Source organism: Frieseomelitta varia, unplaced genomic scaffold, assembly GCF_011392965.1.
Source record: "Frieseomelitta varia isolate USP_RPSP 00005682 unplaced genomic scaffold, Fvar_1.2 scaffold_960, whole genome shotgun sequence".
In the NCBI taxonomy this organism is placed as follows: domain Eukaryota; kingdom Metazoa; phylum Arthropoda; class Insecta; order Hymenoptera; family Apidae; genus Frieseomelitta; species Frieseomelitta varia.
This window is the reverse complement of record NW_025110768.1, coordinates 22,044-41,374: the sequence shown is the minus strand read 5'-3', so window position 1 is coordinate 41,374 and position 19,331 is coordinate 22,044. Positions and strand designations below refer to the sequence as shown.

The following is a 19,331-nucleotide window of genomic DNA, read 5'->3' as shown; positions in this document are numbered from 1 at the left end:
AAATTTCACGAAATTTCACTCTTCGAAAACGAAAGAAGCAGTCTCGATATTCCATATTTTCCATTCCGCGTTCCCAAAGTGAATCCCCAAAAATAAACTGCCTGGCTGGAGTTATCCACGCGTCTAGTTCGATCTTCTTTCATCGGGTACGCGATCGCCAGCAGTCTGTATGCTCCACTAACCCGAGGCACTCCGGTCGCGGTCGCTTCTCATCCATCGAGTCACACAATCGCAAAGAGCCGGCGATATCTAAACGACCGGCGATACCTTGCCGAAGCACGTGCAACCATGTAAATAGAACAAGCCAAATCGAGCACCGGCGAAGCCGCGGGGTCCTCTAAGAGACTCGGAGATGAAAGCAGCGGGGGGGGGGGGCGATAGCGCGTTTTTCGCGGCGCGCTCGAGTGGCGTGTTTATCGGTTAGCCGGAGGACGTTGGCCAGACGCCGCGGTCTATTTTCGCCGGTCTGTTCTCTGCCACTGCGCTTCGTGTTGCCTCACCTGTCTCGTGTTTTCTCGCGTCTCACCAGCCAAGAGAGAGCCCCGGCCGATCGCTCTGAACAATAAACACGGGCTCGGCCCGGATTCCCTGGAATTCCAGGCCGGCAATTGGCCCACGGATCGCGCGCGACTGCTCCCAAGACGCCACTTCCGGCCTCCATCCTCACGACCGTTGTTCCACAGCGCGAATTGTTCGCGGTTTATGCACGTCAGGCTGCGGCAATTCGATGCACCGGTACCAGCCAGCAATTCGTGGTACGCAGTAATGTTAACTCTCTGTCTCTCTCTCTCTCTCTCTATCTCTATCTTCCTATCCTTGACTCTTCGGAGGAGAGGAGCGTTGGTTTGGTATTTTTGGGGGAGAATGCGGGTTCCAGAATGGCTGCCCCCGACATCTCGAGCGATTATTGCTCGAGCTTCTCGAGCTTTCCGACTGGAAAGATAGGTGGCGGCTGAATTGAGTCTTCCGATCGTGAGTTTCTTGGATTCACTCGGATCGGTGGTGACCGATTGGAAAAGTAGAGAAAAGTAAATTTGTTTCACTCGTTAGATACATATGACGACGAGTGCCCTACTTTATATATATTTTTCTACATGAATATATCACCTAGACTCTGCGTACCTTTGCAATTTCAACCACTTGCTGACTGATTGCGGACCGTAACGAGTGACCAAACCGTGTACAACAATTCGTCGCCTTCTTTTTAACCTCGTGGATATCATATCGCTGGATAGAAATTATTCGAGAAATAATAAATTTATTATTTGCTTTGCCTGAGTTATACTTAAATATACTTAAAATTGAGAAAATATTGCAACTTTGGGACAAAAAGTTTCTCTCAAAGGAACCATAGTCGGAATCGTCGATTTTGATGAAATTTGGCATGAAAATTCATTGTTTTCGAAAAGATATTCGATGTCAGTTGCTGGATATTCGACGGTGGACGAAAGAGGCCAGGTGTCGCATAATGTATCAAGCAAGTCCGTGCCGCCGATGATAATTTACACGCATGTAAATGTAGCATGTAAATCGCTTGCAATGACCGCCAATGTCCGCCATTAAATAACTGTAACGCCGTCGATGATACGCTTTAATCCACGATGATCGCCACGAATGCACGCATGGGTAATTGGCGTAATTTCGCGTTCGCAATCGTCCGGCGAAATTATACGCGTCGAACCGACTCGTTTTCACGGATTTTCGTGTGAACCAGTGATATTCGCACGATCGTTTAAAATTACGTATCACTGTTTCGTGATGATGAAAGATGCAAGATGTTTTTAGAAGATTACAGAAGATTAGTTTTCAAGTTTTAGAAGATTATAGAAGTTACTTTATAGGTGCTTATTTTTACTGTATAAAATTACTTCTACATTTATTATTGGTATGTCGATGATATTAATGCGACAAGCTAACAATGAATGTAATAATATCATACGTAGAGAATAATATATATCGTAAACATTTCATCATAAATGTTTCTAATAAATTCAATACCAAATATACCTTCGAATTTCATCGATCATGTTTGTTCATAAGATGAAATATTTCTTTTGTTAAATAAAAAGAATTGTATTTTTAATTTGTCATTTTCATGAATATTTAGTAACCATTTTATACTCACGGACAGCTAAGTCAGTTGAAAGTTGAAAAGAATACGGATTTACCCAAGAACATGAAGATGTTCAGTAATGTATTAAGAATGTTGGTGCATTTATAGAAAAGTTTGCATGTCGAACAGTGGATAAAAATTTCAATAAATACACATGTTTTTCAATAGGAAATTTCGCGTAATTGTTTGACTCAATCTGTACGAGGAACCGTTCACAACTTTTTTCACGCTCTACCCGAACGCGCTTCGAGAAATTTATGCTTCCGTTTGAAAAATGATGCCGCCATTGAGCGGTAGAATTTTAAACTGTCCACGTAAAGTGCCTTCGAAACTGAAAAACTTTGTAGGTGAAACACAGCCTATTTTTTTTTTCTTTTTTTTATAATTAATCTTTCAAATCTCACGTAAATTCATGGCTATCTATCTAAATTCCACGGAAAGCTTTCATTTTTCAAAGCCTGTCGAAGTCCCTTGTTTCTAATTCTCGTCTTGAAACTCTGAATTTCTGAAAAATTCCTCTAGCGTCTCCAATTATTAATCATTCAAAATCCATCTACATGCTCGATCAATCCTTTAATTCATCCAATAAGAATTAGCATTGTTTTCGAAAATATGAGAGAACCTTGTTGAAAATAAATACATGTTTCTCGTTTCAAAAATCAAATTTAGATTTCATCTGTTCTCACTTGTAGAAAATGTGACTGAAACGTGACAAAACCATCGAGATGACAAAATGTTCCACGTTGCCGCGAAAACACGGCGACGACTGTCGACAATTTTCGAAACTCTCGCCAATCGCTCAGCTAGCAGCCCGGAAATATTAAGTCGGCCGTTTTCACTTTGTCATCTCCGGTTCATCTCGACTGTCAACGGGGTTGCATTATGAATGCCGGGCAATTTAAAATTCATTAGAAGACGCGGGGCGCTCCCTTAGCTGTCACTTTGCCTCCGTTCTCGTTCCCTAAGCCCGCGAGAGGGGTGGGGATAATTGTTCGTCACCCGCTCGGCGGAAGAAGAGCGAGAGACGCCAAGCCAATCTACCCCGGGCCCGATCTCTTGTTTATTTAAATAATACACGGGAGGGGGTGAGCTTGAGAATGGATGACTACAAAGCCCCGAGATCCGAGAACAGAGAAAGGGACAGAGAGACAGAGAGAATATCCCGTGACAAGCGTGAAGGGAATCCACCTGCCACCTTGCGGAACATTAGCCGCCGCTTTTCCATCGTTTGAGTATCCCTCTCGAGATTTCACTTTTCTCTGCCCAATTTCATTCTTTTTTTTTTTTATCGTTTCTTTTCCTTCCAACGAGGACAGTCATTGTGCTTGCCTTCGAACACCTTTCAATTTCTTTCAAACTTTCGTCACGGTTCTCTCTCTCTCTTTCTCTCTCTCTCTCTCTCTCTCTCTGTCAAGAAGCGACAGCTTAACGCGATTAACGCGAGTTTTAATGTTAATTAAACGTCGATATTACAGGATGCTCCAACTTTCGAAACTTCTCTCGTCAAACGACGACTGTGAGCCGAACTGATCCATTAAATCGAAGGAAACAAGTGCGCGTATTTGATCCACTCCGACGCCACAAATTAATCTCGGAGATTGCTGCCGTGAAACGGTCGCGCATCCACTCACGAGTAGACCTCTATTTTTAGTGGAACTCTAAACAACTCTGCTGCCGGTTTTCGTCGAAAGAACGGAATAATAGAGCAAGGGACGGCAGCGAGGACGCTGGCTCAGGGGTGGATCAATCGCACCTCCCGTCCCGGGATAGCTTGTTCTTTATAAATGAGAGAACGAAGGGGGTGGACCGGAGGACGAGGTGGAGCTTCGATGCTGCAGTTTAGATATTCACCGGTTGATTACCGTCCCGGTGGGGTAGGCCCACGGAAAAGGGGAATCCCCGGGAGGACGCTAACTCGACAACTGACAAATTAGCCCGCCGCCACGACGACACTTGCAAAATGGGTCGACAAGAAGCTGGCCGGCTCTGCTTGACGCAGCCCACCACCGTCGACGGTGGGATTCGAAACTGGTCTCGCGCCAGTCCAATCTTCTTCGTTCGACAGATTGAACGATCGCTGTTGGAATTGTTACGGGTCGCCTTGGATTAATTTCGGCTGGGGCGAGGCGGCAGCTTCTCGAACCGATGAAAATTGTCGCGATGAGAAGAACTTGATGGCTCTACTTGCGTGTCTGTCTGACGACGAGGAGATGGAGGAACAGGAATTATTAACCTGTTAACACACACGGAAAATATGTTAGAAATGTTTCAATTTCTTCAATTCGTCGCGGTCTGTAATGTATGTATTTAGAAAAATGAAAGGAAGTAAAGATTCCTCAAAACGACGAAAAGAGATATCAACATTTGCTTTAAAAAGTGATTCAAGATTATTTTGTCACCTTTCTGTGTCGTAGAGGTTTGTATGTATGAAATGATATTCAGTTGATCAATGAAATTAATAATTATTAGTAATAATTGTATTATTAATTATATTTCATTATAACACGAAAGTTTATTATATCTTTCTAACACGTGATATCGTTTAAATATAAAGCAATCAACGCGCATTGCGGATTTGCTAGAACAATAACATACAAATGTTAATGATAGTTTTAATCACTGGAAAAATAATATCCACCGCCATTTTTTAAACTTTCGCAAGAAGCAGCAAGAAGTTTAGTTTATGTGAATTTCATTACGCGAATTATTCCATGAACTGATGTCAAACGAAGTTGAAATTGACGAGTGCCAATTCAGAAATTTCTTCTTCCGAAATACTTTTGTTCTTTCACACTAGGCGTCTGTTCAGATATTATTACACAACACCAAATGTATACGTTCATCATAATTATCAGGGAAATTATAAAAATAGAGATAATCCGAGCTGAATGTGAGACTAGATTTTTAATTACATGTCCCCTCACAATCGAGCGCGAAAAGTTAAATTTATCGATTGATCCAACAATAAATATTACATACTTGTAGCAAATAGAAAAAAAATTATCCCGAGCAGTTCTCGGTGGCACGCCAGTGAGATCGGTCGAAATCAGAAGCGACGTCTCGAGTTCGCGGCCCTTGGGGGTTGATTTCCAGGCCTGGCAGACCCCTTTAAAACCCAGGAAATTCCTCGTTCGCTCCTAAGTGAATTGAAAATAAAAAAAAAAAAAAAGAAGAAGAGGAGAGAAACGCCGCGTAAATAATGTCCAGGGACCGGGGGAGAGTTAGGTGGTGTCGCACGGCCAATACTTTTCGCATCGGGATCGGTGGGGTGGCCAGGGCGATTGTTATTCGTGCGGCGTACGGGCACGGTGTCGCTTTCACTAGAGTCGGTTACTGATAAACGAGCGGTTTCACCCCCCACGAGCAACCCCCTGAATGTAAACTCACCCGCCGACACGCTCCGAGCGAGGCTCCGGTGTAAATCGTTCGCCGACTTAAACGATTGTCGACGACAGACCCGGGATTAATCGTCGTGATTTCGATCTAAAGATCGTCGACAACTAACTGGTTAAGTGACTGAATTGTCCTCCGGCGGATTTGCAGGTTTGTTATTTAATTTTGCGTCTCTCGAGTGTTTAGCTGCTTGATCGATGACTTTATTTTAACTAGATTTGTGCGGGTATTATGAACAGAATTGAAACAGTAGAATTTAAATATGAATTTAGTTCATTATAGAATATTCTGTTTTATTTATCTTATATATTTTTTTGAAGTATTGGATAGGCGCGCGTATTTTTTATATCATGTTTAAAATTCGTATAAAAATCGACAATCCTAATAGGCACACAATGAGAAATGTTTTTTTAATAAATTTTGCTGCTTGTATTTTCAGCACTATTTCATAATTTCGTTGTAATCTTGTTTAGAAATTGAAAAAATACATAACAAAATTCCTGTGACAGCAAGTTTGCCACGAACCAGCACTGACTATTCGAGGATTGAAATTTATTTAAAAGAAAGATTTCAGATTTCTTGGAATTGATACTTTCTTCTAGAAATCTTTCCTATTGGATATCCTTTATTCGAGATGTAAAAGTAAAAATAAATCGTGCCTACAGGTTTAATAATGACAGGTATGTTTAAGTTAAAAAAATTTCATTTGATGCACGCAGGTAACGATTTATCCGAGTTTTGTAAATGTTGGTTTTAATATTAATTACTAGAGTAGGCATGTTTGTACGGACCAATGTTATTTTATTCAGACAAATTAATTTACTTAGGTTGATTAATTATTGACCATTGCGCGCCGATATATCGAGCCGATCGACCAATTCTTTTCCCTCTTATCGCTTTTGCGCACATAATTAACTTATTTAAATAAAATAATATTGGATCGTATAAACGGACCAAATAATTTCAAAATCAACATTTACGAAATTAAAGTGTTACCGTTTCAAGTATATTACTGCTTATAGCAAATATGTTGACCCGCGAGATACGATTGGAAATATTGTAAGCAGAGCGTGATTCGATATGCTGTAAATTATTGCAAAATATTATGACAAACAGGAAAAGATGCTTAAAAGCTTAAAAGAAGTAAACTTCTATCATTATATCTCTCCTAGTCTCTCTTTTATTAACTACGACACTACTCGTACAAACACTTTAATAATAATCACATCTCACATTTCTACAATAGATCAAAGTAATATTGGTGCTTCTTTCTTGGAAATATTTTTTTGTAAATTAATTATTAATTATCTCATAAATTATTTTCATCGATTCAAGGAGAATTGGATTGAAAGAATGTTCGATCAACTATGAAACGGTAATGGTTTAAAAACGTCTATCATACGATGGAATATTAAACACTAATAACATTATAATTAAATTTAAAATTAATAACATAAGAATGGTTTCTGTATTCAGTCAAAATACCTGTGTACTTCAATTTATGCGATATTTCACAGTCGTGATGTAAAAATTATTCTTCGAAAGTGGAACTCGGCGCATAAAAATATAGGAATCACTGGAATGAAAATTGGATATTTATCAATAGTAAAATAAAAAATAAAATACTAATAACATTATAATTAAATTTAAAATTAATAATATAAGAATGGTTTCTGTATTCAGTCAAAATACCTGTGTACTTCAATTTATGCGATATTTCACAGTCGTGATGTAAAAATTATTCTTCGAAAGTGGAACTCGGCGAATAAAAATATAGGAATCACTGGAAATGAAAATTGGATATTTATCAATAGTAAAATAAAAAATAAAATACTAATAACATTATAATTAAATTTAAAATTAATAATATAAGAATGGTTTCTGTATTCAGTCAAAATACCTGTGTACTTCAATTTATGCGATATTTCATAGTCGTGATGTAAAAATTATTCTTCGAAAGTGGAACTCGGCGCATAAAAATATAGGAATCACTGGAAATGAAAATTGGATATTTATCAATAGTAAAATGAACACAAGCGTGAGTAATTATTTTGCTTCTAACGTAGCCTTGACGCATTGTGTACCATAATTGTCAATGAGAAAGTATGATTTCTCATCAAGAAAGCGCAAAAAATCCAGGAAAAAAAATTAAACACGGTTGTCAGGATATTTTAAAGAAAAGTGACCGAATTGGTCTTAAAATATTTTTAAAATCTTACTTTATGTGTCCGTTTCCAACTGACACATTATTTCATCAATTTCATCACTTTCGAGTCGATTGAAATCAACGACATTTGTCATCAATATCGATATAAACCGAATGAAAATTGATTCCCTTGCAAAATGTCGCGAGAATTCTCGATCCGGCCCGCTGCACGATTTACGCGAGGCGGAAAGGTCGTACGCGACGAATCGCGGGACAAAAGCGGCGCGTACGTGCGCGGTCGAAGGTGGAACGTCACGTTCCCCGTTAGACCTCCGGGGAACGATGTCTCAAACGAGCACGAGGGAACCCGGCGTCGTGACGCACCTGCACCGAATTCCGTCCGACGTGGAAGTATCGACCCCGTGGACGGCGAGCAAATAGACGAGAAGACGGAGAAAAAGAGAGAGAGAGAGAAAGAGAGAGAGAGAGAGAGAGAAAGAGCTTGGCGACTTACGTGGATGGTTGCGACGCGCATGTACGCACGCACGCATGCCTGCGGGACGATAAGTTTGTCATAGCCAATTTATACAATTGGCACGCTGGCTTCTCCTCTATTCGCCACTGGGGACCTACGAATTTATGGCTAATGTCCCTCCCTCCGTTGCCGTACGTCTTTCCGTCTGTCTCGTGCCCCGTGAAAAAATAACCGCTATTCCAGCGCGGGGGAATGATGGCACGTCGCGACCGCCACCGGTTACGATGTTTCAAAGTGACCCCGGATATGCCTCTCTCCGTGTCATCCTATCGATACTGCGATTAACTACACGAATTCTGGGAGAATTCGATGTAACTGAAACTTTCGGATCGACGTAGAATGTATGTATACGTTTGTTAAAAGGAATGTAGGGTGTATTTAACAAATTTAACAAATTTAACAATTTGTGTATTTAATAATATATTAATAATATATACTAATAGCATAATAAATAATATAATATATTAACAATATTAGGGTGTATTTAAATTTAACAATTTAACAAATTTAACAAATTTAACAATTTGTTCTGTATTTAATGATATATTAATAATATACTAATGACATAATAAATAATATAATAATATATTAATAATATTAGGGTGTATTTAAATTTAACAATTTGTTGTGTATTTATTAATATATTAATAATTTAAATATATTATTATATATTAACTTTATTATATTATTAAATATTAAATATATATTAATATAATAATAATTTAGTAATATATTAATGCGTATTGCATTATATATATAATGGTATATTATAATAATATATTATTATATTGTAGTATTTATATTATTGTTATATTATTATTTATATATTATAATATATATATAGTATTGTTGTGTATTTATATGTGTATACAAATATATTGTATGTGATAGTGTATTATTTATTGTGTATGAATCTAATTATTACAATAAAGATCTACTATTGTATATAATAGTGTATTATTTATTGTGTATGAATCTGATTATTACAATAAAGATCTACATGGATAATAAACAATAAAGTTAAAAAACAGAAGAAAATTTGCATGGATATATCTAAGTATCTACAAGATTGTTTCATCTCCTTGCCAATATTTTTTCGACCGAAATTTAGTTTCCCGAGAAAACTGAGGTTGAAAATTTGTTTAGTACATATGAATTCGGGTAATTATTGACTCGGTGCGAGTAAACATCAGGAACTTGTTCTGCATGAGTAAATATCTGAAAAATGTAGAATAAAGTTCTTCCATTTAAGGGCTTGTTTTTATGAAAGTGGAAAAACTTAAATACATTTCTTTCAAGAATTTGCACACGTGTACCGAATAAATATTTAAATTTAATTTGGTCGAAAATCAAGCGTTTCGTGAAACAGTTTTGTTACGCATTTTCGACTTTCACACGTACGATAGAATTCTGTTGATTAAATTATGTCATTTCTGAAGCTAATCAAGTTCCCAAGTATGCCTGATAAATTTCCAAACATCATTTCCTCGCAAACGGAATTTTCTATACTTTCCTTTTTTTCTTTATGAAAGAATACTTGATGCGCTCTTGTACATTATATATTTATCGAATAGTGCATGATTGAATATGAATTGAAATAGAGAACTCAGAATTCTTTTAATTATACTTTCTCGTTAGTGGAACCAACAAAATGGTTTAATCACTATTAATACGTATTATAATATTCAATAGAGTAATGATTAGACTATAATGTATTTGCATGATGCAAATTATTTTTCAAAGATGTGAGAATGTCACAAAATTTAGAGTTTACCATTTCTTGCAGTAAATAAAAGTAAGCAAAATGAAATGTAATGAAATTAAAAAAATAATGAAAACCGGAACATAAGTTTCGAGTTGATAATTGTGACAAAGACAAATTAGTGATTCAAGCAACAATTAATTTAATTAAATTTAATTTAACGATCAGTTCTGACCGCTTAACAAATCCAAAACAATAGCTACCACAATTTTTGTTTCTATTTAATTACTAAAATATTTTTCACATAATTAACAGCGATATTTATCAACGTGCAAGCACCTATTCATTTTCATTGTACTGTTATATTAATTAAAGTTCCATTGTTAAAATTGCAGCAAGTGAAATATTCGCTGTATCCCGTAAAAGAAACAAAAAATGTCGAGGCTGCGAGGCTTGAAAATTCACCAGAAGCATGCAAATTTACAAACAGCCGATCGTGGATGCCAATGGTTAATTCGTCGGATAGATGGTAAGACCGATGGAATAATAAGCCGGATTGATATTACAGGACGTGGGACGTTTGTTTTGATTGGGCGAAAGGACAAGTCCCACGAGCAGAAGTTTTCACCCTTTGGCATGGTCCCCTCGCGATTGGTATTCAGCCGGGCGGATCCCTTGGATCCGTGTTACGGCGCCGGGGACATGTGTCACCGTGAACGATAGGTGGCGGTGGCCGGAAATAGCTGTTTAAAATTGCATCGAGGGTCCACCGTTAGAGGCACGTGCGCTTTTTAATGTCCCGGCGAATGCTTACGATAATGTCCTTTAAGCTTTTATTAACGGTTAGCGCCGGTACGTGGCCCGAATCGCCATGGCCATTCGCATGCGACATCACGAACGACCATACGGATCTCCGCCGAGAGATCTGATAACACGTAAGACATTTATTCTTCCACGGCAGTCACCGATTCATTTCGCGTGTAATCTTTCTTTCTTTCTTTTCTTTTTTTTTTTTTTTTCTTTCCCGAGTCACGCGTATGTTTCGAGTTCTGTTTGATCAGAAGGGTGTTATCTAGTTCTTTAATTATGCAAGTTTGAGATTTGTAAATCTTAACTCTTGTGTAGATGAATTTTTTGTGCATTTGTTCTTAAATAAAAATATATTGTGTTCTTTTTTTTTTTATTTGATAACTGTTCAGGATCTCTGTACTTTTGTGTTGGTTCGTGTTCTGTGGGAAAAATTTATGCAAGATGTGTAACTGAGCTTCAAACTTAGTTATACACTTCTCGCATAATCGGAGCTGTTGGATATTCGTATAGGACAAATTACAGTTGGACGAAGTATGAGTCATATGAAATATAAAATTCTGTTTTAGTAACTCTTGTGATTCATATATATGACTACAATCTTACAATTTTTCTTCTTCTATTTGCATCTAATGATATGACAATTGTACAGAATTGAAACAGATGTATGTTATGCACAATGTATGTAATTGGTATACCTATTGTCTATTGATAATTTAATTATAAAATTTGTATTATTTGGATATTTGACGTTCGTCTTTAAATGTTTGAAACATAGATATCTATACCAACTATGATTAAAATACCAATGAGAGAAAGTGTCAATAAGATTTTTACATTTTTTTTTTTAGAAAAAGTCTATGGAAAACATTCTTACAAAATTGTTTCTATTTTATAAAACAAATAACAGAAGATTTATTATAGGATTTATTCTAAATTTAAATATATACGTTCAACTTTTGATTAGAAGTGTATCATATTTTGGAGTAAGTCGCTCAAAATATTGACCTATTATCATTCATATATCATTCAATGTGTCATTTACTCATTAATCATATATAACTTCATATTAAAATCATTTGAAAGATAATAAAGTAGTAATAAAATAATCATTTAAAGAATATATATATCACAAAAATTACAAATTGTCAAGAGTAAAAATCTGCGATTCTTGAGAGAGGAATTTCACTCTTGCACGAACGTCTTGGGGTCAAAAGTTGGAACAATCTGCGAGCAACGAACCTATCACGCGGCATACGAGTTTAGTGGTTTTGGATCAATAGGGCGGCAATCGAAAAGAGAGAGAGACAGAAGTGTCCATTATGGCATTAAGCGTGCGAGAGGGTCTCTGGTCTCATGGGGAGAAAAGTTTTGGCAATGATTAACCAGACTCCGGGCTGTGGCTTCGATGAGTCGATGGAACTCGCCAGGGTTGATTTACCCGGAATAATTATGTCTCGTCTTCGTCAAGTTCCCATGGCGAAAGTTACAGCTACCACTACTTAAGAGTTGGCTAAGATTTCTTCTTTACTTTCCGTGCGACGCATACGCGATGCTGTTTGCTGCTCACGAAATTCATTTTGTACATCGGACGACTTTTTATTGATTTTTATACGAACTTCTTCCTTGGTAAAACGTTTTCCTCCACGTGTGTGCGACAGTGAAAAGGCTAAGAAGACGTGTGGTACGTTCACTAAATTTTTTACAAATTACCAAATTATTTTTTTGCAATTTTCTAAAATCTTTACAAAATAGGTAACACGACATCTTTGATGCTTATGTTTAAATAGATCCTGTGGAAGTGATTACTATGGAAGTTTTATATAAATGGAATAAGAAATTTTAATACGAGGAGACAAAGAAATATAAAATAATTTCCTATTTTTATCTAATATGCAAAAAATTAACAATGTGTGGGATAACTATTTAATTTTGATATTTTGTAATAATGAAAGGAATAAGCAGATTATTATTCGTAATGATACCTCATTCAAAATTTTCTAAATATTTCTAAAATAACTTAAAACACCCCAAATTTTAGTTATTTTGTAGTTCCTATTAAAGACTTGAAATATCTCATTGTACAAATATACCGATCAGACAATTTTTATACAAAGTTCAAAACAATTTACCGAATGAATTGATGCAATGTCGTTCACGCTTGCATTTGTCAATCGATGTTAACGAAAAGGAAAGAAACGAAATCGAAAAAGCAGACAGTCAAACGAACCTATTAACAAATCATCGAAAAATCAATCGAGAGCAGAGATTACCGCAAATTCCGGGAAATTCAGGAAATACAATAACATTCGATTTATCGACAAAATTCGTCCAGTAACTGTAATTGCGTAGACTTTTACCGAGTTTAGGAAACATCATGCTGCGAGGACATCTCAGCTCTGTCGAACTGTTACGAGGGTTCTTCAACCCCTCTTTCAGAAGGAATCTAACACTAAGCAAGTCATTTTGAACATTATCATTATTATATTTAACACTGCGTTCTTATTGCCCACTGGCATTAATTTTGACTTTGATATTAACGTGTTGTTAACTTCTATTTTTGTCAAAAAATGTGTTATTAACCTCTAATCATTTTTATTAGAAAAAACATGAAATTTAGAAATGAATGACCGAATAATAAAAATCTAGAAGGCTAAGTATTGAGTATGAATGTGCCTGTATCTAACAATTTAGATTATCAATTATTGAACAAGAATATAAAATAAAATATATATATACGTATCGTGTAACTAATATTACAACTACATGAGGAACAAGGAATAACATTTTTTCATTCGAGACACCATGTTCGAGAAAATTGAGTCTGAAAACTTTTCAAGCATACTTGATGAGTTCTGGCTCATTTTGAATTGACAAGAAATTATTCCGTGCATGAGATAAGCAAAAAAAACTTTTAGCTTCAATTTACTGACCTGTATCGAGTCAATCTTTAAATAAGTATATTCAATGATCCTTTTTTGTTCAAAACGAAATCTCGAATGAAAAAATGTTGCATGCAGAATCGTCTCGTACTAGCAATTAACTTTTTACAATACATATATACAATATAATTTTGAATAACATTTCCTATAACGATTTATATTGACTTTACAGTATCAGTCAGATATGCTGACGAGAAAGAAATACGAAAAACAAATGGAATGTTCTCCTGGCTAAAGGATATCTTCAGACCAGGTAGCAAATCAAAATTTTACTTGAACCACTCATTTGTCAAATTGATCAACTCTCCGCGAAATACAAATAAGAGGGACTAAAATAACACATGCATTCTTTTTTAAATTTAAACTCAAATAAACGTTTTAGAATACTGTTAGAAGCATGACTTTTATTTAATAGTATACGAAATGCAGAAAAAATCGAATACTCTTAAAACAATTACATTGGCTCTTGAAATTAATTTATTTATTATTCTGCAGCCAAAGAAGAATTTTTCTCGTTTAGTAGCATTAAACTTAATTATTAATCAAATTTATGTTAAACATAAAAAGTTAACTATTAGCCAAGAGCTAAGATTTTTAAAAGTTCAAAAACTGGAGTTAATCACTTTGACTGAAGCGAAAGTAATAACTAAATCAAATCACTTATCGGACATATTCGAAACCACATATGCACAATCTGAACGATAGTCGGGATAGTCAGCGCTAATGTAACGCTTTGTAGACTATAGGATCGACGAAGCGATCAGTCACGATGCGATATTGCCCGAGTGTTCGAAAGCTAAACAAATTAATTTCAAACTCGAGAACGTGGAGAGTCGAAAGATCGATGCCATCGAGAAGTCGTGTGAGAGTCCACGTCTTCGTAAGTGTTCGACAGAGATCGTCGACGTGAGTAATTTGGGATTGAAACTCCACGAAAACAAAGACTCTACGTGGGCAGTATGGAACGACGTTGTCGACAATGCGAATCCAAAGCGAAATTATCAATCGCCTTTCGCGCGTCACGATCTTTTAACCCTGACCGATCTTCTGAGTTGTCCGAACCGAAGGATCGTGAGCTACGCCCCTAGGAACACGAGGCCGCCCATTAGAGAGCCGAACATGCCGGAGAAACGGGAGAAGAAGGACGACAAGAAAGACAAGAAAAAGAAGAAGCCGGTGATACGAATGGAGAGCGGATCCTCGTCTGGCTACCAAAACGAAAGCAACGCGAAAGTCACGGGCCTGCATGATAACATGGACGTGAACTTCCGATGGGACATCCGAGTCCCCGAAGAATCGGACACGAGTCATCAGTCGGTGTTGAAGGAGAATTTGAGCAAAGATATGCGCCAAATTGAGAACGTGAATACCAATGAAGACGTGAACGCTGCCCAAGCAATGAGGAACCTGCAGCTGATGATGAGCTCCGCGAAAGACACCGAAGTGAAGAAAGATGATACTACGGAATTATCTGGCGAGAAGAATAAACTTTCGGATACGACTACGACAGACGCATCGACGAACACCAACGAAGCAGCGAACCTGAAGGACTCTCTAAAGAAGATACTGAAGACGTCCCCGACGTTGATGAAGGAAACCAGTGTCGACGAGGATTACGACGTTCCGAGCAACGCGAGCTTCGACGCGGAGATCGACGCGTGGAAGGATCTCGTTTTGAAGTCCAAGATGCCTGCGGATCCCTCCAAGGAGGACACTGTCAACTCGGAAAGACAATCGGAGATGTTGTCGATCAGACCGGAACCTCCCGAGCCTAAATTGGACGTGCAGGCTGTGCCAAGTTCCAGCGACGAGGCCGCGGCTGAGGAAGAAGGCGCGGAGCATGCCAGAGAGTTCAAAGGTAACGCGGCCGGGATGGACGTGAAAAGAGCCAGCAATCCCACGGATTTTCAAAAGGTCGACAGCAAGAAATTCCACACCGGACCATCTTGCTTTTCGAGAAGAAAATCGAGATCGCCTTTTTCCTCGTGGATTCTCAACTCGTTGGACAACGACGTGAACTTTTCGACGGATGCCGAAAGTAGCTGGGGAAACATCCAGCGGACTGTTTCAGAAGGGGCGAGCGAAATTAATCGAGAACAGTTGAAAAACGAGAATAACTTTGTGAAGAGCGAGGGCGTGGAGGAGAATGTTGCGAACGCTGTGATTTCGAAACGGCAACAGTCAGACAAGGAAGTTTCTTTGAATCGGCCGCAATCGACGAATCTGGATACGAATGACGATTCTGCGTCCGCGTCTTCTCAGAGTGATTCGAGGAAGTACGAGACTGATGAATACTTGAAGGCTCAGACAGATAATTGTCAGTCGAATTTTGATTATGCCAATCCGTACGAGGACGACTTTTATCCTGGTTACGAGTCCATGTCGTTGGAATCGACGGCAGGTAAATCTTTGTCTCACATTTTTGAGATATTAATTTGTTATAGTTTTATTTCAATTTTGAAAATGCAAATTTCAATATCTGCCTTTGAGTTTCTTACAGTTTTTTGTAACTCTTCCACCATTAAATTAATGTGTTAGAAATTGAAACTTAATTTAACTAAAAATTGTCAAAAATAATTTTAATATTAAAAGTATTATACATTAAAAAATTTTTAAGGATACGAGATCTTAATTTAATAATGAATTAAAAACACATTATGAATGTACTTTGAGAAATATCATATTATTGGAATCTTGACATTTTTGCTACTGAATCTACTGCTGCTAAAAAATTTCTTATTTGAATCAAAATTATTCGTTTTAAGGATCTAGAATCTTTTCGTTTCGATAGTCCTAATAAATTGCTAAACTTTTGTTCGATAATCAACAGAATGTCAAATAAAATGAAAAAGAAACATAAAGCTAAGAAGTGAAACTCACAATCAGTCGTACATTATGGCCATAAATTTCTAATACTTTTGAATACTCTGGGATATTTTAATTCTGACAGCAATGGTAGTTAGACAACTATGGGACATGTAATTAAAATAATGAAACTAATTTTTTAATCGTGAATATTTGTTACAGAACAACCCTCCGAACGCAACGAAAACTCATCAAACGAACAACAACAACAAATTAGCCACAAGGAAATGAAATTTGTCAAGGAAATGGAACAACCGGAGAACAGAGGAGAACATACCGCAGACGATAATTATATAAAGGTACCCGGTGATCCTTATCCATACAGTCGAGAACACTTCAATAAATGGCGTTGGTACGAGAATTATGGTATCGGTCCACCGAAAACAGAAGAGGTTTCGAATTCGCCGATCGACAACTCTAACACAAGCGTAAAAGTCGATACTCAGCAGCCTATTCGAAAAATGTCGCAGTACTCTCGCTTTCAAGAGAAATGCTAAGATTATCCTTGAAAAGATGGGACAAACAACGTAAGAATATTTGGATTTCGTGGAACTGAACAGGCGTGAATTGAATTTCCTCGCGTTCAAGATTTGTAACATTTTATCACGGTTCGAGAAAACTAATATTGTCCAATATTGTCCAAGACATACTGGAAAAAAGAATAAACGTTTCTTAAACAAAAATATGGCAATCTGTTCGTCAATGTTTTCTTTATTCAAGTGTCAATTTGATGTCAGTAATTCTAGATACATCTGAGGACAAGAGTATAGTACTTTCTTTTTCTTTAAAAGTGGACAATATCTAATTGGCCACGATACATCACAAAACTAGAAAAAAAAAAAGACTTTACGATCGATGAGAGTCTGGCCACGACTAAAATATAACATCTGTCGAGGATGCATCTCAAAGATTTTGCCGACAAACTCGTCACGAACAATCACCGCGACTTGCCAGTGTTTCCAGCGGATCGAAGCTTTGATCGAGGCTAGAGGAAACTGTCCCGCGAGTAATAAAGTGATACAAAGCGAATGAACCAACAAAGCCGATACGTGGTATAGTTAATATCCGAGTGTCCAGGCCGACACAACTGATCATTACTCCATTTCTTACGACTTACACCTAGCCTTAATGGGGCCTTACCATTATGAGCCGGACGATCGCGGTATTTGAGTTGCATTAGCGCTGAGCATCCCGTGATAGGGTCTAACAAACGCTACCGATCAACGATCAATAGCGTGGACCATGGAGCTTGCTGATAAATAACAATTCCTGTGATCGACTCGTAGAGACGGGGAATCATGTAGGAACTGGATAAACAATAATCGTTAAAAGTTGCTCGAGAGAAACGGGGTTATTTAGTTCTGTAAACAATTACTTTGTAAAGAGACGGTTGGTTAAACGCATAGTTGCAAGCTAAATCCACCAGATAATGAAATTATAGGATTTCGTGCATTAGAAAGAATACATTTATACACGTTAATATTTTCTGTGGCTTCTGGACGTTACACCGCGTAGATTCGCCTTCAATAATATGGGTGTTGCGATGTTTTGCCGACGTTTCAGCTACCTTGAGGTTTGAAAATTACACCTCTGTCGTTATCACCTGTGTAATCAGCGATCATCAACTTTACGCACACCGGCGAACGCTTAACCGGTGATTTTACACTCGATAGCCTTAGATAATATATCAACTATAAAAACTCGATTCACAAGACCAGGCGACTATATTTAAGATACAAGCTTGAATCAGCTGAAACTATGATTCTATTTTAAAACACGCAACAGATAGTTACGAATGTTTATTTCGTTTCCAACGAGAAAAAGTTGTCTGTTTCGAGCAGAGCCTACGAAACTGAACGATCCATCCAGTGAAAATCCATCGAGTTCATCGGACTCGATAATTCTAACGAATTCAGCGGATCCTCCGAGCGACGGAGGTGAGTCCTCCTGGATTGAAAATGGCGAGACAGACATCGATCTCGATGAAACGAAAGATTCGAAGAAAATTAACAAGAAGAAAGAAGAATCCGAGCACGTTGAAACTATTCATCCAGAAATTCACAGACACTCCAATGCGCACATTTCTAACAAAGACAGGAAAAAGAGTAAACGTCTTCTTCTTACGGATCAAAATCAAAGAAATAAAATATGTGGGATAATTTGAAGATACTTTGTTCTTACTGTACACAGAGGCAAGCAAGTTGGTCCAAGATCCTAAGGTCGTAAATTTGAAGAAGCGCGAGAAACAGACCAAGGAAGAAAATATTCATGCACAGAGAAACGAAGAGCTGTTATGTACGTATGCAATAAAAATAAATATTTATAAGTAGTATTTAATTGTTATGATTTTTTGCTTGTTTCAGCGGTGAAGAAAAAGGATATCGAAAGGATATACGAACAAAAAAATTATGCTTACCTTCGACCGGAGGCGATGAAAAACTTGCGGTTCGTCTCGAAACCAATACCTGAAGACACAGATCCAGACACTTCTTCTGATCAAAAATCTGGAGAAAAAAAACCATAAATAACCTATGGGTATCTATGCAGCATTTTATTATGTAAAATTAGCAAAAATTATGAATTTATTACTTACCCTTCATTTATTTTGAGAAATGTAAAATCGCGAAAATTTAGAAATTATCTGCATTTGTATTATTTATTATTTACTAATTTTAAAAATTTCAACGTCAACTATTCAATCACGTTATACGTGTTTCCACTTTTATCAGATGAAACAAATACGTAACCTTTTAAATTATATTTATAGAAATGTAAGATTGCATCGAAAATTCGCAATCCATTCGTGAATTTTTAAAATATATATATAA

The 19,331-nt window shown here is 37.2% G+C and overlaps 2 protein-coding genes across 2 annotated transcripts; both read left to right on the top strand.

Annotated features, from left to right (window-relative positions):
- The first annotated feature begins 13,073 nt into the window (after window positions 1-13,073).
- Window positions 13,074-17,040, top strand: LOC122538093 (midasin-like). Its single transcript, XM_043671857.1, has 4 exons — window positions 13,074-13,152; window positions 13,811-13,891; window positions 14,378-16,039; window positions 16,666-17,040. The coding sequence occupies exons 1-4, from the start codon at window positions 13,074-13,076 to the stop codon at window positions 16,998-17,000; spliced, it is 2,157 nt and encodes a 718-aa protein (XP_043527792.1). The 3' UTR covers window positions 17,001-17,040.
- Window positions 17,041-17,631: 591 nt separating this feature from the next.
- On the top strand, window positions 17,632-19,027 carry LOC122538091. Its single transcript, XM_043671856.1, has 4 exons — window positions 17,632-17,665; window positions 18,345-18,608; window positions 18,694-18,798; window positions 18,867-19,027. The coding sequence occupies exons 1-4, from the start codon at window positions 17,632-17,634 to the stop codon at window positions 19,025-19,027; spliced, it is 564 nt and encodes a 187-aa protein (XP_043527791.1).
- The last annotated feature ends 304 nt before the right edge of the window (window positions 19,028-19,331 follow it).